General features: G+C 41.9%; 1 protein-coding gene across 1 annotated transcript in view; it reads right to left on the bottom strand.

Moving 5' to 3' along the window:
• Nucleotides 1-19,519, bottom strand: part of LOC117669499 (connector enhancer of kinase suppressor of ras 2-like) — a 392,766-nt gene that overhangs the window by 80,792 nt on the left and 292,455 nt on the right. Inside the window, exon 13 of the mRNA XM_060692093.2 lies at nucleotides 10,891-11,144. Within this exon, the coding sequence (XP_060548076.2) occupies nucleotides 10,891-11,144 (254 nt within the window). The remainder of the gene's footprint in view (nucleotides 1-10,890; nucleotides 11,145-19,519) is intronic.

Raw genomic sequence — 19,519 nt, 5'->3', positions numbered from 1 at the left:
AGTTGGATAATGAAACTTCTGCAAGAAAACCACCAAGCTCAGAGAGCACCAAGGACCATACACCCAGCTAGCTTTACCTGGGATAGATACAGGGGTGAAATCCAGCAGGTTCTGGCAGGTTCTAGAGAACCGGTAGCAGAAATTTTGAGTGGTTCAGAGAACTGGCAAATACCACCTCTGGCTAGTCCCAGAGTGGGGTGGGAATGGAGATTTTGCAATATCCTTCCCCCAGGAGTGGGGAGGGAATGGAAATTTTGCAGTCTCCTTCCCCTGGAGTGGGGAGGGAATGGAGATTTTGCAGTATCCTTCCCCTGGAGTGGGGAGGGAATGGAGATTTTGCCGTATCCTTCCCCTGGAGTGGGGTGGGAATGGAGATTTTGCAGTATCCTTCCCCTGGAGTGGGGTGGGAATGGAGATTTTGCAATATCCTTCTCCTGGAGTGGGGTGGGAATGGAGATTTTGCAGTATCCTTCCCCTGCCAAGCCCAGCAAGCCACGCCCACAGAACCGGTAGTAAAAAAAAAATTGGATTTCACCACTGGATAGATATTACGCATTGCAGTCCAGTAACAGTCCATTCGGGGAGGGGGTCCCAGGGATGAAACCGCAGGATTTACAGACCCATTTTTCCCCTGTTACAATCATCCTAAATTTCCAGAATTCCACAAAAATAAACAAAAACCTACACTTTTATTTATTTATTTTTTTTGGCTTCCATTCAATCTACAGGTGACGTAAAGGAAATAAAAGAAATTTATTACCCGCTACTTCTTGCTTTTCAATCAAGAGCTGCATTGGCCATTCACCTTGGAAGCAAAAGAATTCAGCTGCAAAATAGGGACTCGTTGAGCCATGCTTTCCACTGGCTACAGAATTCCTGATTTAGCAATTGGCTTATGTAATAACTCACTTAGGGCTATAAAGCCCTAGATGATACAGACTAGAGGTGGGTTTCAGCAGGTTCTGACCAGTTCTGGCGAACTGGTAGCAGAAATTTTGAGTAGTTCAGAGAACCGGTAAATACTACCTCTGACTGGCCCCGACCCCATCTATTGTCTGCCTCCTGAGTCCCAGCTGATCGGGAGGAAATGGGGATTTTGCAGTAACCTTCCCCTGGAGTGGGGTGGGAATCGAGATTTTATTATTATTGTTATTATTATTAATCAAATTTCTATACCGCCCTACTCCTGGAGGACTCAGGGCGGTGAACAGCCAAGATAAAATACAGATAATACAAATATTAAAAGTCCCTTAAAATTATTAAATATTTTGGCCGAAACACAGATTAAAACACTCAATTTATAAAATCAAACGAATTAAAAATTTAAAAGAGAAGAGTTAGGCCAGGCCAGCCTGCTGAAATAAAAATGTTTTGAGAGCACGACAAAACGTGTGCAGATCCGGGATCCTCCGTATCTCTGGGGGGGAGCTCGTTCCAGATGGTAGGTGCCTCCACAGAGAAGGGTCTCCCCCTGGGGGCCACCAGTCGACACTATTTGGCCGACGGCACCCTGAGAAGCCCCTCTCTATGGGAGCGTACTGGTCGGTGAGAGGCTATTGGTAGCAGAAGGCGGTCTTGTAAATACCCTGGTCCCATGCCATGGAGCGCTCTAAAGGTGGTAACCAAAACCTTGAAGTGCACCCAGAAGACCGCCAGTGCAGCTCGCATAGGAGTGGCCACGCCGCTCCCATAACCACCTGCGCGGCCGCGTTCTGGACCATTTTGCAGTATCCTTCCCCTGCCACGCCCACCAAGCCACGCCCACAGAACCGGTAGTAAAAAATTGAATCCCACCACTGATACAGACCAGGGGTGGGTTCTACTTACTTTACTACCGGTTTGTAGCGGGGCCGCTCGCACGTGCGCGCGCTCTTCTGCGTATGCGCAGAAGCATTTTGATGAAGTTGGGGTTGGTGAGCGGAGCCTCCCGCTGGTTTTACTACCGGTTCTATAGAACCGGTGCGAACGAAGGGCAACCCACCACTGATACAGACCCATATTACCTGCAGGACTACCTTTTCCTAGCAGGTCAAATAGGATGGGTAGGCTCCTGGTTTCTTCCTCCAAATATTGTCATCTAATAGGAGCAAGAAGGGTGCCTTTTCTATGGTAGCCTCTGCCCTATGGAACATCTTGCCCCCTGAAGCACACCTGGGTATGTCTAGTTTAAGGAAAAGAAGGAGTAAGGGAGACATGATAGCAATTTCCAAATAACAAAGGGGCTGCCACAAAGAAGAGGGAGTCAAGCTATTCTCCAAAGCACCTGAAGGCAGGACAAGAAGCAATGGATGGAAACTCATCAACAGAACAGAATAGAATAGAATAGAATAGAATAGAATAGAATAGAATAGAATAGAATAGAATAGAATAGAATAGAATAGAATTTTTATTGGCCAAGTGTGATTGGACACACAAGGAATTTCTCTTGGTGCATACGCTCTCAGTGTACATAAAAGAAAAGATACGTTCATTGAGAATCATAAGATACAACACTTAATGATAGTCATAAGGTACAAATAAGCAATCAGGAAACAATATCAATATCAAGGAGAGAAGCAACCTGGAATTAAGGAGAAACTTCCTAACAGGGAGGACAATTAACCGGTGGAATGGCTTTGCCTTCAGAAGTTGTGAATACTCCAACACTGGAGGTTTTTAAGAAGGGATTGGGCAATCATTTATCTGAAATGGTATAGGGTTTCCTGCCTGAGCAGAGGGTTGGACTAGAAGACCTCCAAGGTCCCTTCCAACTCTGTTATTCTGTTATTCTGAAGGTCTCCACTTTTAGCCATCCTTAAGGCCTTAAAAAAAAGTAAAGTGGAGGCTCAATGGCTAAGATGCTGAGCTTGTTGATCGAAAGGTTGGCAGTTCAGCGGTTCGAATCCCTAGTGCCGTGTAACGGGGTGTGAGTCTGCAGCCCTGGTCAAAATGACGGCTTTACTTTCATCCACCCCTGATGAAATCCCTTTGTCAGATCTGCTTCCTTTACTCTGCTTTTTTGTTAATTCGGCAAGCGAGTGTGTCTGAACCTCTTCCTCTTTGAAAATTAATGCCTCGAGATGCAGATGATAGAAAGAGGGATGCAAGTCAGACGGGATCGGTCTTGATCTTCTAATCTCCCAGGACAGACTTCAAAAAGCTGAGATTGCTTTTACGTCTCGTTGCAATTACCTGCCCACATAAGCTAAAGCCTTCTGTAATTTACAGATCAAACCTGCTCTGCTCAGATTGGAAACCAAAAGGTCTCGTATGACGCCATAAAAATGATCTGGAATGTATTTCAAATGTATGTTGGGAGAATAGGTTGACTGCCTCTTCTTCGTGGCAGCCCCTGAGATATTGGAACACTGTTATCAGGACACTCCTAGTTCTTCTTTTCATTAAACTCCTCCTCCTCTAAATTCACTCCTCTGATCACAACAGAATCCCTTATGCCACCAGGCTTGAAATTTTGGGCTTGGACAACCTAGAACTATGCCGCCTATGGTCCGACCTAAGCGTAGTACACAAAATTATCTGCTACAACGTCCTACCTGTCAATGGCTACTTCAGCTTCAACTGCAATAATACACGAGCGCACAATAGATACAAACTTATTGTAAACCACTCCAAACTCGATTGCAGAAAATACGACTTCAGCAACAGGGTGGTCAATGCCTGGAATGCACTACCTAACTCTGTGGTTACAGCCTCAAACCCCCATAACTTTAACCTTACGCTGTCTACTGTTGACCTCACCCCATTCCTAAGAGGTCTGTAAGGGGCCTGCATAAACGCACAGTGTGCCTTCTGTCCCTGTCCTAATGTTTTCTTTTATTTGTATCCATCTCATGTATCCATATCCATGTTTATACTTATTCCTGTTATCTTGTACATGTTTGACAAACTAACTAACTAAATAAAATAAATAAACTAGACATACCCAATTCTGGCATCCATTCTTCATGTGTTTTACCTTCCAGGCTCCTTTGTTGCTCTTCTCTGCATTTTTTCCAGAGTCTCAACATCTTTTTTTTATAATGAGGTGACCACAATGGATACAGTATTCCAAGTGCAGTCTTGCTAAGGTTTTACAAGCCACAATGATGAGTTCACACAACATGCATCTTGAGTATCACAGCTTAGGATATAATTCTGTTCTGTTCTGTTCTGTTCTGTTCTGTTCTATTCTATTCTATTCTATTCTATTCTATTCTATTCTATTCTATTCTATTCTATTCTATTCTATTCTATTCTATTCTATTCTATTCTATTCTATTCTATTCTATTCTGCCTTAGAGAGGAATAATATGTCCCATGTATCAGGGGTGGGTTCTAAATTTTTTTACTACTGGTGCTGTGGGTGTGGCTTATTTTGTGGGCATGGTTTGATGGTCATGTGACAAACAATTCTTTAGGATTTAGCAGACCTACTGGTCTACCAGGCTTTTAACTGCTTGAGTAAACAGAAACTCCATTTGTTTTCGGAGCACACCGGTCTACCACCACACTGCCTTTTACTGCTGATCAGGTGTAGGGTGGCCCTTTGAAGCGCCGTGGCAAGAGTTTAAACAGTTTTTTGCCGCTCTGCCACCACCGAGAGCATCGGAAACCGCTTTCAGGCAGCTTGGCCTCAATTGCCAATCTACCACCACCGAGCGGTTTACAAGGAGCGGATCGGTTCTAGCCAATCGGTTGGGAGGCTTCTTGGCTTCTCAATTTAAAGTTACGGTGTCTTGTTTTTTTCCTTTCTCTTCTTTGTCAAGTGAGCCCAAATTTTTTCTTCTAAACGATCAGCTGGGACTCGGGAGGCAGCGAATAGATTGGGGGTGGGGCCAGGCAGAGGTGGTATTTACCGGTTCTCCGAACTATTCAAAATTTCCACTACCGGTTCACAAGAACCGGGGAGAACCGGTAGCAACCCACCACTGCCATGCATCGTTTTAAATGACTCCCAATGCTCGTCATGTACTGTGATGTGTTTAAGGAACTGTTTACTGAACAAGCTGGAGATGTGACGGCCATATCATATTGAGCCATGAGTCAGTTGGCTTGGTTAGGAATCAAGTTAATGGCCACTCTATTGGATTTCATGTCGGCGTGTTAAATTTCATTGATTGAATCTTCCTGCTGATGTCTGTGCTATAAGCATTACCGCTCTTGAAATAACCTTGTGGCACTCCATGATGTTTGTGCTTTAAAAATATTTTCTACATCAAAGAGAAAAAGACTTGTGGCTTTCATGAATGTGTCTTTCAAAATGTCAATAAATGCATACCCTTTTTTCAGAACAACAATGAAAGGATTTTGATTTTGCCTTGTGAGTTAGCTTCTAATGCAGTGACACTGCTTCAGGTCCAAAGTTTATTTCTTTATCCTATGGCATATCATACATGGGCTTGGAATATATGATAACATTTCACTTAGACTTAAAAAAAAAAAACACAATAAAATTTGAATGTTAAAAAGATCTACCTTCAGATAACAATGTCTAGGCCAGTGTTTCCCAAACTTGGCTATTTTAAGATGCATGGACTTCAATTCCCAGAATTCCCCAACCAGTATGCCTGGTTGAGGAATTCTGGGAGTTGAAGTCCATACATCTTCAAAGGGTCAAGTTTGGGAAACACTGGTCTAGGCCATCTAATCATTAAAGTGCAGCATTATTTATATGAAAAAAAAATCAGATACTGGACTGGTATGTGCCCTCAGCTTATAGCTAGTCATGATGTGATCTACAGTTTGATGTTGGAGAGCAACAGCAATAGCACTTAGACTTATATAGGTAAAGGTTCCCCTCGCACATATGTGCTAGTCATTCCCGGCTCTAGGGGGTGGTGCTATCTCCGTTTCAAAGCCAAGGAGCCAGCACAGTCCAAAGGTGACGTCTCCGTGGTCATGTGGCCGGCATGACTCAACGCCAAAGGCGCACGGAACACTGTTACCTTCCCACCAAAGGTGATCCCTATTTTTCTACTTGCATTTTTTTTCTACGTGCTTTCAAACTGTTAAATTGGCAGAAGCTGGGACAAATAACGGGAGCTCACCCCGTTACGCGGCACTAGGGATTCGAACCGCTGAACTGCCGACCTTTCGATCGACAAGCTCAGCGTCTTAGCCACAATTATGCCTCTCCATATTTGTGTGTCTCTTTGTATGTCTGTCTGTCTGTGATATCTTGGGAAGCTCCGGAATGGAAATTGACATGCTTTTTCATCAAGTAGATTGGAAACAGTTTAAAGAAACCCGACGGGCTCAAATCAGAGTAGACAGAAATGAAAAATGGCAGAAGATTGGTGTGGGAAATTTTCGCTCCTTTACCTGGGGAAATACATCTGCTTGTTCCATTGGTGCACATTATAAAGAGAAAATGTTCTCCGGAGCTGCATCCACATAGATCTAACTTGGTTATGGTTATTGGTTACAGGGCGTACCAAACTACAATGCTGTAGCTCCACAGAATTCACAGTAAAAATGGAGTTTAGATACTATTTGTGGCGTGCCTAGCTAAATTGCTATTTTAAACTTTCTCCCCGTATAGGAAGAAATGCTCTGATTTTCCAAATGCACTCAATGGCCACTCATAAAAACCCACAGCTACATTTTTATTCCCTTGGTGCATTTACCCATTATGTTATCGTCCAGTTTGGTTACCTGGAGTATTTTTCTTGCTGGAGCTGTAATGAAAACAGTAATTTCCAAACAGGTCCCGCTGTGAACAAAAACCAAGGGGGAAAAAAAGAAGAAGAAGAAATTCTGCTGGAATAGAGAGACCTTTTAGGCTGTCATTTCCCTTAGTAACTGCCACCTAGGTAAACAGCCAATTCACAGTCACCGTTTTGCTTCAACTGTATCGGTGCCAATTTACAGGTCGCTTTTGACTTACGATTGCTTGTTTAACAATGGTTTGAAATCTTGGAAAAAGAATTATTTCTGCTAGGCATAATACCAGAATAATACGATAAAGAGAATGTATATTTGATATTACATGTCTTGACAGCATCAAGAATTGTATATGCACAATACTGGAAAAACGAGGAAACACCCACCAAAGAAAATATAATTTAAAAAGATACTACACTGTGCAGAAAGGAGGTGATGAATTAGCATACAGGGAAGAGGTCCAGAAGTTAACCACCTGGTGCTCAGGAAACAACTTGCACTTAAACATCAGCAAGAGCAAGGAGACGGTGCTAGACTTCTGGAAGAAGAGAGAGGAACCTGCCGCACTTTACATCAAGGGGGGGGGGGTTGTGTGTGGAGAGGGTCTCCTCTTTCAAATTTCTGGGAGTCCACCTTAGTGAAGATCTCATCTGGAAAAATAATACGATCCAAGTGGTCAAGAAGGCTCAACAGACACTCCATTTCCTCAGGATCTTGCAGAAAAACAAGGTGGAATGGCTGATGACCTCCTTCTACCGGTCTATCAATAGAAGGTGTCCTCACCAGGGGTGGGCTTCAAAAATTTTAGCAAGGGGTTCTCTTCCCGGTTGCTGGGTTGGCGTGGCCATGGTCGGTGTGGCCTAGTCGGCCTCCTGCACCACTGTGGGGGGGACATTTTTGCCCTCCCCAGGCTTCTGAGGCTTTCCTTGAACTTCCAGGAGGTCGAAAACGGCCTCCCCAGGCTCCTGAGGCCCTCTGGAGGCTGGAAATGGGCCTGTTTCTAGCCTTCCCGAACTTCCGGTAGGCCCATTTTTTTCCCTCCCTGAGCCTCTGTGCACGCCCTGCACTTACCTGCATCCAAAATGGGCCGCGTGGGGACTCCTGGGAGGGGCAGGGTGGGCAGGGCCAGCCAGGAGTGGGATTTGGGGGTTCTCTGAACTGCACAGAATCTTGGCTAGAGGTTCTCCTGAACCCCTGAGAATCCCAAGCAGCCCACCCTTGGTCCTCACATATTGCATTATGGTAGGGTATGCTGGCTTGAAGCCACGGATAGAAAGACATTACAAAGGGTGATGAGTACAGCACAAAATATCATGGGCTGTCCCCTGACCTCACTAGATGAAATCACTAGGACTCGATGTCTTAGCAGGGTGAGGAAAATCCTTAGGGAAAATTCACGCCCTGGTCACCACTTCTTTACTCTCCGACCATCGGGCAGGAGATATAGAAGCATAGCCAGTCGAATGAAGAGGCTGAAAAATAGCTCCTATCCATGGGTTGTCAGACTTCTGAATTCAACATAGCACCATAACTATTTAGTATGATAGATTTGCAGGGCCAGCACAACGTGCAACATGTCTACACTGGTGTAATATAATATCATGTAATGTATGCACATACTGTTGTGGCTCCGTTACCTGAGCCTGTGTCATCAGCAGGAGAGGACTCCAAGAGTGAAGGAGAGGAGTTGGCAAGGCCTCCCTCTCCAGGACCCTCCTCTCTGGCAATGCCTCCGGTGTCCTCCGAAGGGCAAGAGATAGGGCCGGGACCAAGCACTTCCAAACAGCCACAGGTGGACAGTGATGAGGGTAATGAGTCTTGGCTGGATCCCCAGCAGCGTCGCAGAGATAAGTGCGCGCAACAGAAGAAAAGGCGTGCCAGAGATTAGTCTGAGTCACTGGACCACACCCCACAGGATATAAAAGGGGGTGAGGTGGCCATTCAGACTCTGTGACGGACAAAACTAACTACTATCGAGTCACATTGCATCTTTGGAAACAACATTATCGGCCTTGGATTTATTTTAAGAACTGGACAATTCTTGACTGTGTGTATTTTGTTTATTGAGTAAAAGTTCTTGGCAAGCAGCTACTGGGTTGCTGCCAAGCGTCTTATCAGAAGAATTGGTTGTCTGCCAGTTTATTTAACCCCTGGCTGTCTGTTTGTGTGTGTGTGTGAGACGGGGACAGAACACATACCCTGTTTCCCTCAAAATAAGACATCCCCTGATAATAAGCCCAATCGGGCTTTTGAGCACATGGCAATAAGGCCAAGTGCTTATTTCAGGCTTTAAAAAAAAAAAAAAAGACAGGGTCTTATTTTCGGGGAAACACAGTATATTTATGAAGAATTGTGTGTCTGTTAGTATGATCTATTGGGTTAGGGTTTTTTCTTTCTTTCTTTCACTTATGAGTTATTGAGATGCATTTTTGTTTTGGGGGAGCTGCACTAAGGGAGGCTCATCCAATCTCATTGTACAGTAGTGGTTTTCACTTACCTTCGCTACCAGTTTGGAATTGTGAGCGCATATGCGCATGTGCACTTCGCTCACACGCGGTGCTTCTGTGCATGTGCAAAACCTTTGGCGCAATGCGCAGAACTTTTGGTGCATGCACAGAGCACAGTGATGACATCCAGGTGGGTGGACAGAGCCTCCTGCCACCACCCCTACTGGTTTGCTCGATCTGGGGTGAACTGGGAGAAACCCACCACTGGTACATATGTTGTGCATTGACAATAAAGATTTGAATTGAATTGAATTGAGAAATGGACAGACTAAGACAGAGGATAAAAGAAAAGGAAGCCACGGAGTATTATCAAACATGGGACTTGTTTTTATCAAGGGTTGGATAACAGAGTTAGAAATTAGGATTTTAAAAAAGGATTATTATGTAAGCAACGGACCCAGACAGTACGCTGTTCATTAAGCACTTATTTTATGTAAAAGAAAAATATATAAATAAAATGGGGAAAACAAAAAAGAGAAATCTTGGAAAAAATGACTGCAAAAATGTTACCTGGGCCTGGTAGCGAAATGTTTGGAAACCAACCCACAAGCTCGTGGAATGAACCTTTACCCTCCATCCTACACCCGAGCTACAAATATTTGCCACTATTGCAAAACATTTATCACATTTCCAAATATTTGCTTCAGATTCAATACTCGGTTTCCCTTCTTTACTCTGTTCTCAATTAATCCAAACAAACTTCTCATTTTAAAAGTAAATTATTCGAGACAATAATGTAATCTTCTTTTTGAGAAATAGTATACAGCCACTTAAACTAAAGCAAACTTTGATCGCGTGCAAAGAGTTTAAATCTACAAATCAGTGAAAAACACATACATACATGAAATTGATATAAAACACACACGCACAATGGTGGCTGAATTGGTGTTCAGCTCAGCAAATCTCAGGTCGGCATGAAGTTGTAGGATATACACTTAGTATTAAAAGAGAAGAGGTACAGTGGTGAAATCCTACCGGTTTGCACCGGTTCAGGAGAACCGGTAATGATAAAATCTACAGGTTTGGCGAACCGATAGTAAAAAAAGCTACCGGTTGGTCCAGCTGATCATTTCCAATGATCAGCTATGCCACGCGATTTATATTACATGGTAACAGGAAATCCTGCTTTCTAGCGAATCTAAATCACGCAGCACAGCTGTTCCCCCCCTCGTTGTTCTACTTACCTTCAAACAGCTTCTTTTTCTGCACGAAGCATATGTTTGGTATGCACTGTGCATGCGTGTGCATGCAGCGTGCATCTGGCATGTACTGTGCATGCACACACACAGCGTGCATCTGGCATGCACTGCGCATCTGCGGGCAGCGAGCCGGTGGTGACCGGCGGAGGATTTCACCATTGAAGAGGTGCACAGAATTTGGAAGGCAGTTTGTAAAGGAACGCAATTTGTTTTAAGGACCCAACTATATATCAAACAATAGCAGTAGTGGTATTAGTAATCATAATGATAATAAGAAATGTTTTCTACCTTCCTAATCTCAGTTTTGTCACACAAGTTATCAGTACCCAAGTAGACTTGAAACAACACAAAACAAAAATAGGTAGAATAGGATCCGAGACCACTGAGATATCACAAGAGTACAATTGAAGAAAAAAAAATCACAGAAGACGACAGTACAAATCACTTCTACCAAATTGCCAAAAAACAAACAAACAAACAAACAAACCAATGCAGTCCCTGAAACTCAATGTCAACCTTAAGAAAAGCATCAAAGAGCTTACGTGATAGAGGGGAACGGTGTTGCTTTCAGCTAAGGAGAAATTTAGCACATCCTGCTGAGTGGGTTCAAGCCGTACATTAGTAGACGAAGTCATCACGGAGGAGCTAACAGGATAATTAGGACTTCCACTGTTCTTGCCCTTCTTCCTGGACCGCCGGCCTGTATCACGCTTGTTATCTTTTTGGGTCAACGGTTCTTCTTGGATCACTAAGATCTTGTCATCACTCAGGTATCGTAGGAGCGAGTTCTCAGAATCTTTTGTCAGAGCGAGGAAGGAGAAAAAAAGGGAAAGTGAGAGCTAAAGAGGAGATCCATCTTTGTCCTTATATTGATTCAGAGAAAAAAAATGTGCTAACTGGCCTCCTTCCCCCTGGACTTGTAAGTCCTCTTTTCTAGTGCAGTGTCTATGAAGAGATCAGAAGCTCAAATTGTGTAGAAGCAAGCATGACTTCATGAGTCATGGTGCTAGATGGATTGTCTCCAGCGCACCAGTGGTGGGTTTCAAATTTTTTTTACTATCGGTTCTGTGGGTGTGGCTTGATGGGCATGGCATGGCTTGGTAGGCGTGGCTTGGTGGGCATGGCAGGGGAAGGATACTGTAAAATCTCCATTCCCTCCTCAATCCAGGGGAAGGTTACTGCAAAATCCCCATTTCTTCCCGATGAGCTGGGACTTGGGAGGCAGAGCATAGATGGGGTGGGGCCAGTCAGAATTTTTACTACCAGTTCTCTGAACTACTCAAAATTTTCGCTACCGGTTCTCTGTAACTGGTCAGAACCTGCTGAAACCCACCTCTGCAGCACGCTATAGTTCAAGTTAGCCATGGTTTTTGGCATAGGAGGCCAACTCCAGTTGGCTTGAGGATCAACACAAGCTTTGAAGGACACATTGAAAGCTATATTTCAAAAGCAGGCAGAGCCAATGCCAATTTTCTGGGAAGATTTTAGGAGTGGTACGAGGTGAAGAGGGGTCTTAAATACGATGAAGAAACCTCAGTCAAATGGGTATCAGATGGTGGACAAACCACTAGAGTTTGCTCAAGAGAGTATCACATCTAGAACTGTATGTTTTGAGCCACAAAATCCATTTTAAAAACTGCAACTTTTGTAGAGCACAATGATTACAAAATATGACTTCAGAACTCTTCTTTGAGAAATGCCAGCAGCTTAGATAGATTGATTGCTCCAAAACTTCATAATATCATCAATGAACCACTACTGAACTTCACCTCAACCAAAGATTATCATGAATTTAAGAGGATGGTTGGACACAACATCTGAAGAAGTTCAAGAACACTGGATTAGAAATGGTCTACACAGAAGCAACAACATGCAGGAGAGAACAGAATATTGGACTGTTGCAATATTTTCAGGATCAGACTCAATAAGATCAACAAGAGTTAAAGATTTAACTATATATTCTTTTATTTACATTAGGCATTCTATATTCACTGAATATTCACAGATAGAAGCAAGGGAAATGGTGTAGGTAGCTCCTTATATATACAATGGGTGGAGCTATATGTGGGAGTGGTGAATTATGAATACATTAAGAAGTGAAGAATAAGTTAACCCCTGATACCCTGTCTGTACACTATTTACACATTGGAGAATAAGGCATTTATATCTGACAAATCCCCCTCTAAATGCCGATTCGTTACACAACACCAGTTACATTCAGATTCAGGACAATACAAAACATACAACTTTGAGGTTAAGTATTTATGCTGTTTAGAAGGTAAAGGCTTCGTTAATATATCAGCTAATTGTTCTGAAGTGTCGCAATGCACTGCTTTAATAAATCCATCCTGAGATAATTGTCTCACATGTTTAAATTTTATATCTATATGTCTGGATCTTTGTCCAATGGCATCAGATCTAGATATTTCAATGGCTGCTTTATTGTCTTCATGCATAACAAAAGGCAGAGCAGGTTTTTTCCAGACATCTGAAATTAAATCATTAAACCATACAAGATTATTTGCGGCCTTGGATAAACAAACATATTCCGCTTCTGTTGTTGAAGTAGCCACTAGTTCTTGTTTACCAGTGTACCAGTAAACTGGACAGTCATTTAAGAGGAATACATAACCGGATGTGCTTTTTCTGCATGAGGTGTCTCCAGCCCAATCTGCATCTGCATAACACGTAAGCTTTGGTTCTTTAATATCATTAGGTTCTAACATTAAACAAAAGTCTAGTGTACTTTTTAAATATCTTAAAATTCTTTTAACAGCTTCCCAGTGGTACATTGTTGGTTTGCTGACATGCCTAGATAATAAATTGAGTGGTAAAGCGATGTCCGGTCTAGTCCAATTAGATATGTAAAGGAGTGAACCTATGATTGATCTATAGAATGTATTGTCCTTGAACTCGGGAGAAGATTCATCAGAATTCCTTAGAAAGTCAGTTTGCATAGGGGTATCACAAGGTTTGGCATTGTTTAAGTTGCATTTATTTAAAAGATCTATGATCTTATCTCTCTGGGTAAGTTTGAATCCCCTTTTTGTCTTATTAATTTGGACACCAAGGTATTTGTTTACCTTGCCTAAAGATTTCAATGAGAAATGTTCATTTAGTTTAGTTATAAAAGTTTCTCTTCTTTCTTTATGTTTTCCTATGTATAAAATGTCATCCACATAAATCAATACAAATTCAATGTAATCATCACCCCTCTTGACAAAGAAACAATTATCAGCAGTGGTAGCGTTGAAGTTCATGGTCTTAAGTACTTTTACTAAACAATCATACCACCGTTTACCAGATTGTTTTAGCCCGTATAAACTCTTGTTTAACAACCAAGTCTCATTTTTGTTTGTGTATGGACTATGAGGTGCTCTCACGTATATTTCTTTATCTAATTTTGCGTGTAGGTACGCAGTCTGTATGTCATATTGGAATACATCTAGATTGAGTGCTGAAGCTACCACTAGAGCTGTTTTGACACTCTCTGTTCTTACAGTGGGGGAATACGTGTCAGTATAGTCCTCTGGATATTTCTGTGCATAACCCTGTGCAACCAATCTAGCTTTGTATAGAGTATTTCCTCCCTCTAAATTCTTAATTTTATATATCCATCTGGTACCAATAATTGTCTTATCTTTAGGTGCAGATGCAGGTGTAAATACATTTAGTCCTTGTAAACTTTCCATCTCTTTCTTCATTGCTAATTCCCATTTTTTTTTTTCTTCGTGAGGAAGTTTTAACACTTCCTCGTATGTATTGGGTGTTGTTGGTTCACCATTCATGTGCATTACATAATCCTTGTATTTATTTGGCATTTGATTTCTGGTGTTTCTAATGATTTTCTCGGGTTTACTATCGTTATCATGCAAATATCTTGCTTCCTTTTTTGTTAGTGTATCTGTCTTTATTTTGAGTTGGCTATTTGTCCAAGTTTTGGTTTTGTTTTTATATTTGTTGATATTTTGTTTTTCTATAGTCCCTTTCTCATGAGATTTTGTATCTTCATGTTTATTTGGGAATATCTCATTAAGATGTAATTTAGACCAGTTAGCTTGTTCATGGAACACAGCTGTTCTGGAGACTATAAATTTGTTGTTACTATCAATGAATCTGTATCCTTTAGTGCCAGTCTCATATCCCATAAATCTGAGTCTCCTGGACACATTTTCTCCCTTTCTTCTTAATTGTTTAGGTATGTGTACGTCTGCTGTGACTCCAAATATATGCATGTGTGCTAATTTTGGTTTTCTATCATACATCACTTCATATGGTGTCTTATTTATAATGCTGGACCATGTTCTATTTTGTGTGTAATTTGAATAATGTAAGGCTTCTGACCAGAATTGTTTGCTTAAGCCAGCATCTTCCAATGTGCATCTAATCATGGTTTGTAATGTGGAATTTTTTCTCTCTGCAATCCCGTTTTGGAACGGAGAAAATGGACTAGATGTGTAATGTAACATTCCTTTGTCTTTTAACCATTGTGAGAATTCTTTAGACATGAATTCGCATCCTCTGTCTGTCATAATTTGTTTTATTTTGGTGTTGTGTTGTGTTTCTATGCGTTTGTAAAATTCTTTAAATTTTTGAAATGTTTCATCTTTGTGTTTTAATGTGTAAACAAATCCATAGCGGCTATAATCGTCCACTATTGTCAGGAAGTAACGTTTCCTATAAGTGATTGATGGAGTTAATGGACCAACTAAGTCCATGTGTACTAAATCAAAAATTTTGTTAGTTGATCTGGTAGATTTTCTTGGCCTGGGACTAGTTTTTAGTTTTGTAGATTTACATACTGAGCATTCCAGATAATTTTCACAATTCTTTATTTTAACACCTTCTGCGTGTTCAGTCATTTTTTGCACTACAGGAAAACTGGCATGTCCTAACTTCCTATGCAATATGTGAGCACACTCATCATGAATTGGTTTACCTATCTTTGGCTTCTTATCGTTGTGTGCATCTGTGTGATCATGAGATATTTTACATTCATCATTGTCACTGTTGCTAACATTCTCATCATCTATTTCAATACAGTCTTCCATATTTGAATCAATGTTATGTAACCATTTTTCTTTCGTTATTAGGTAAGGTAGTCCTCCTTTAGTCACCACAGTGCCTACATTTATTTTATTCTTTTCCAAAGTTGCCTTTCCTTTTGAAAAGACAATGTTAATGTCAGAATCTCTGCTTAGTTTTATGGCACTTAATATGTTATGAGGTATTTCAGGTATTAGTAATACCCCCTCTATTTTTCCTAAACCAGGCAAGGTTACATTTCCTCTACCTAATACTTGAACCTTTTCTTGGTTAGCTACCTTAATTACAAATTTATCTTCTGCAAATGAAGACAATATACTTTTGTTATTAGTGGTGTGATTAGTTGCTCCAGAATCAATAAGCCAATTATTGTTCTCACTTTGTTGTGTGTTAGTGTTGTCTTGTTTATTTAATCCATTCAGTGAACCAGACTTTCTATCCTTTGAATTGTCTCTGCCCCCTCTATTCTCTCTGTGATTTGGTGGGCTCCTATATCTATGCCTTTCTATGGAAGGCTGTCTATAATCGTATTTGTTTCTGTATTCTGATCTATATCTTTCTTTTAAGAATTTTGGGCAATCTCTTCTATTGTGTTCCCTGGATCCACAATTATGACATTTAAATGTTCCACTATATTTTTCTTGGAAAGCTACTTTCCTATATGGTTTATGTTCTGTGTGATTGTTAGAACGATTTCTTCTAGAATTATCTTCTGTTATCAATTTGTTAGATAGGCTTTCTATGGATAAATACCCTAGATTGATTGTGTCTAAATGTGACATAAAATTGTCCCATGATGGGTCAAGTGAGTTGATAATGACACTTTTCATTGTTTGGTCTGAAATCACCTCCCCCCTCAAATGCAGTTCAGCTCTTATTTTGTTCAAAGATATTAAATGTTCACTTATGGAAACCCCTGGTTTTATCCTAGATGAAAAGAAGTCTTTAGATATCCTTGTGGTGGTGGCTACACTGTCACTGTGAAACAAATTAAACATGCATTGAATAATTTCTGAAACAGTCAAATTTGGCTTAATGCTGTGATACATTGCAGGAGACACACTAGATATTATTAAGAAAAAAGCTCTATGGTGTAAACAATCTATTTTTAGTGTCCAAGGTCTTTTTGGGGGACTAGTGATAAAAAACAGTAAGTTTTCCTTCATAAAGACAACCTGGAGCTGTTGATACCATTCTTGTAAATTAATGCCATCAACCCTTAGTTTTGGGAAGTCACTGGGTAAATTTCCGACATTATTGGGTCCATTACTTACAACCTGATGTAGTCCGTGGTCTCGTAAATGCAGAAAATTGCAAAACGGCGTGGGGATGCTCGCTACGAGTCTGCATGATCTTCTCTCCTGTTCATGTCTTCCCGGATCGTCAGCGTAGTTTCGCGCATGCGCGATGCTCATTTCTTCTTCGGCGTCGTCGTGGAAGGTTCTCCTCACTGCGGCTTGCTCGCTCTGCTCTTCTTCAGATGAGTCGGTCTCTGGTTCGACTTTGGGGGTTCTGGCGACGGTGGCTGTTCTTCCTCTTCTATTGAAAGCGTTGGTGCTTGCTTCGGTCTGCGGCGTGGGGCGGTATCGGCAGGGCTCTCTGGGTTCCGGCGTCAGCGCTCTAGTAGTCAGGATGGGAGCGGGCAGGTCTTGAGGCATTGGCTTGCTCGTTCGCTTTTTTGGTGTCTTTTTAGTAATTTTCAGTTTTGGCCCAAATGCAGCAAAGAGCGTTTTCATCGCTGATTTTATTTGGTGTTTTGTTGGATCTTCCTCGCTTTCTGGTTCTGATTCTTCTGAGGTGTTTGAATCTTCCTTTTCGTTTTCGTTGTCCGATAATATTTTTCGCGCCAGAAATTTTGAATTGAGCTTGCTGATTGGCTCTGCTTCGTTCATCTTGGAGGCCGGTTGAAACCAAGATGGCTGCCATTCAAATTTTTGCGCGGGATCATCGTTTTTCTTCTTTGTAATGATTTTCTCTGCAGTCATATTACTCACTATTTTTGGATCTTTGGGTTTTTCATTGGTGATGTTTTTCTCTCTCGCTGCTCCGCTGTTCTTTAGCATATCTTGGAGGTCCGCGATGAGGCTTTCATCATTCTTCTGGCTTTTCAATAGTTTTAATATCTCTGACCTGAGTTCGTTATTTTCTATTTCGATTTCCTCCTGGTCATCAATTATTTCTTCGTCTTCAGTGGTGTATTCTTCGGATTCTCTCGAAATTGCATTCGTGGATTCGTTGATTATTTCTTGTTCCGTTTCCATTTCTTTGCTGTAGGCCCTGGTGTTGGGCCTATCTTTCTTAGACATTTTAAAGCCTTTTATTGAGTCAATTAACCATCCTCTGCTACCAGTTTGTTGCAATATTTTCAGGATCAGACTCAATAAGATCAACAAGAGTTAAAGATTTAACTATATATTCTTTTATTTACATTAGGCATTCTATATTCACTGAATATTCACAGATAGAAGCAAGGGAAATGGTGTAGGTAGCTCCTTATATATACAATGGGTGGAGCTATATGTGGGAGTGGTGAATTATGAATACATTAAGAAGTGAAGAATAAGTTAACCCCTGATACCCTGTCTGTACACTATTTACACATTGGAGAATAAGGCATTTATATCTGACATGGACATTTTTCAATAGTTACCTTGGCTCATTTCTTAGTCAGTGTTTATGAGGTAGGAATGTCAGAGAAATATGTTATGATCAGGGGTGGGCTTCAAATATTTTAGCAAGGGGTTCTCTGCCCGGTTGGTGGGTGGGTGTGGCCATGGTGGGTGTGGCCTAATCAGCCTCCCGCACCACGGTGGTAGTGGTGGGGTGTTTTTCCCCTCCCTGGGCTCCAGAGGCTTTCATTGCGCTTCTAGGAGAGTGAAAATGGCCTCCCCAGGTTCCGGAGGCCCTCTGGAGGCCGGAAACAGGCCCGAACTTCACCCTCCATGAGATTCCATGCGTGCCCTGCACTTACCTGCAGTCAAAACGGGCTGTGTGGGGACTCCTGGGAGGGGTGGGGCGGAATGGGCGGGGCCATCCAGGAGTGGGATTTGGGGGTTCTCCGAACTGCACAGAGGTTCCCCCAAACCCCTGCGAACCCCCAGCAGCCCACCCCTAGTTATGACCCTCATTTTAAGTGAATTCATCAAATCCCCATTTTTCAGTCTCCCCTGGGAGAAGTCTTCTTTTAGAATCCCCATATTCATCAGATTCTGTGCATGTCTAAACACAACAGTGGGATCTCCTTTCCCATATACGTTAGGAAATTGCTTTCAAAAATGTGCATATTGAGGAAGGAGAAATGCAAAATGTACACATGTATGAAAATAAACGTGAAGAAAAAGAAATGTGATTTTCATTTGCAGAGATTTTCTGGCAGGTCAAAAAGACCAATTACATGCAAATCAGAAATATACAGCCATCCCTTTATTCCTCTTGCCGAAAAATAGCCCGAGGGCTCCTTGGTGCTCTCTGAGCTTGGTTGTTGTTGTTGGTGGTGTTTGGCAAATGTTTCATTATTCAAACTATCGTATTTTTCAGAGTATAAGACACACCGGACTATAAGACGCACCTACCTTTTTTGGTGAGGAAAAGAAGAAAAAGAAATCTCCCTCTGCCTCTGGCTCTGAGCAATTTTGCCTCCTTGCAGCAAACAGCAAACAGCCTGCTTTACTTTCATTTTCGTTTTCAGCATAGCTTGATTAGCACAAGGGGAAAAAAAATCTGCTCCAGCAATTTTCTTCCTTGCAAGCAAGCAGCAGAGCCCTGCGCAAAACAGCTGAGAGCAAATCAGCTGAGAGTCGGGAGGCCGATCCAATCAACTTATGCTAATTAGGCTGTGCTGAAGCTGAAAGGAGCTGTTTTTTCTTGCTGTTTGCTTGCAAGGAGGTAACTGCTGCAAGGCAGAGGCCAAAGGATGGGGGCCAGTGGGTGGGTGGGGCTACATCCAGTGTATAAGACGCACCTAAATTTTCACCCCCTTTTAGGGGGGGAAAGGTGCGTCTTATACTCTGAAAAACACGGTAGGTAGCATCATCAGATGTTACCTAGTTTGGTTAATGAATCATCTGCAAGAAAACATGGGCATGGCAAGTCTAGTGAAGAGAAGGACCAGGGGAGACATGATAG

The sequence above is a fragment of the Pantherophis guttatus genome, chromosome 12 (genome assembly GCF_059756535.1).
Source record: "Pantherophis guttatus breed Tessera chromosome 12, ASM5975653v1, whole genome shotgun sequence".
Lineage (NCBI taxonomy): Eukaryota > Metazoa > Chordata > Lepidosauria > Squamata > Colubridae > Pantherophis > Pantherophis guttatus.
Note: the sequence above shows the minus strand (reverse complement) of the source record. Positions and strands in the feature narration are given on the sequence as shown.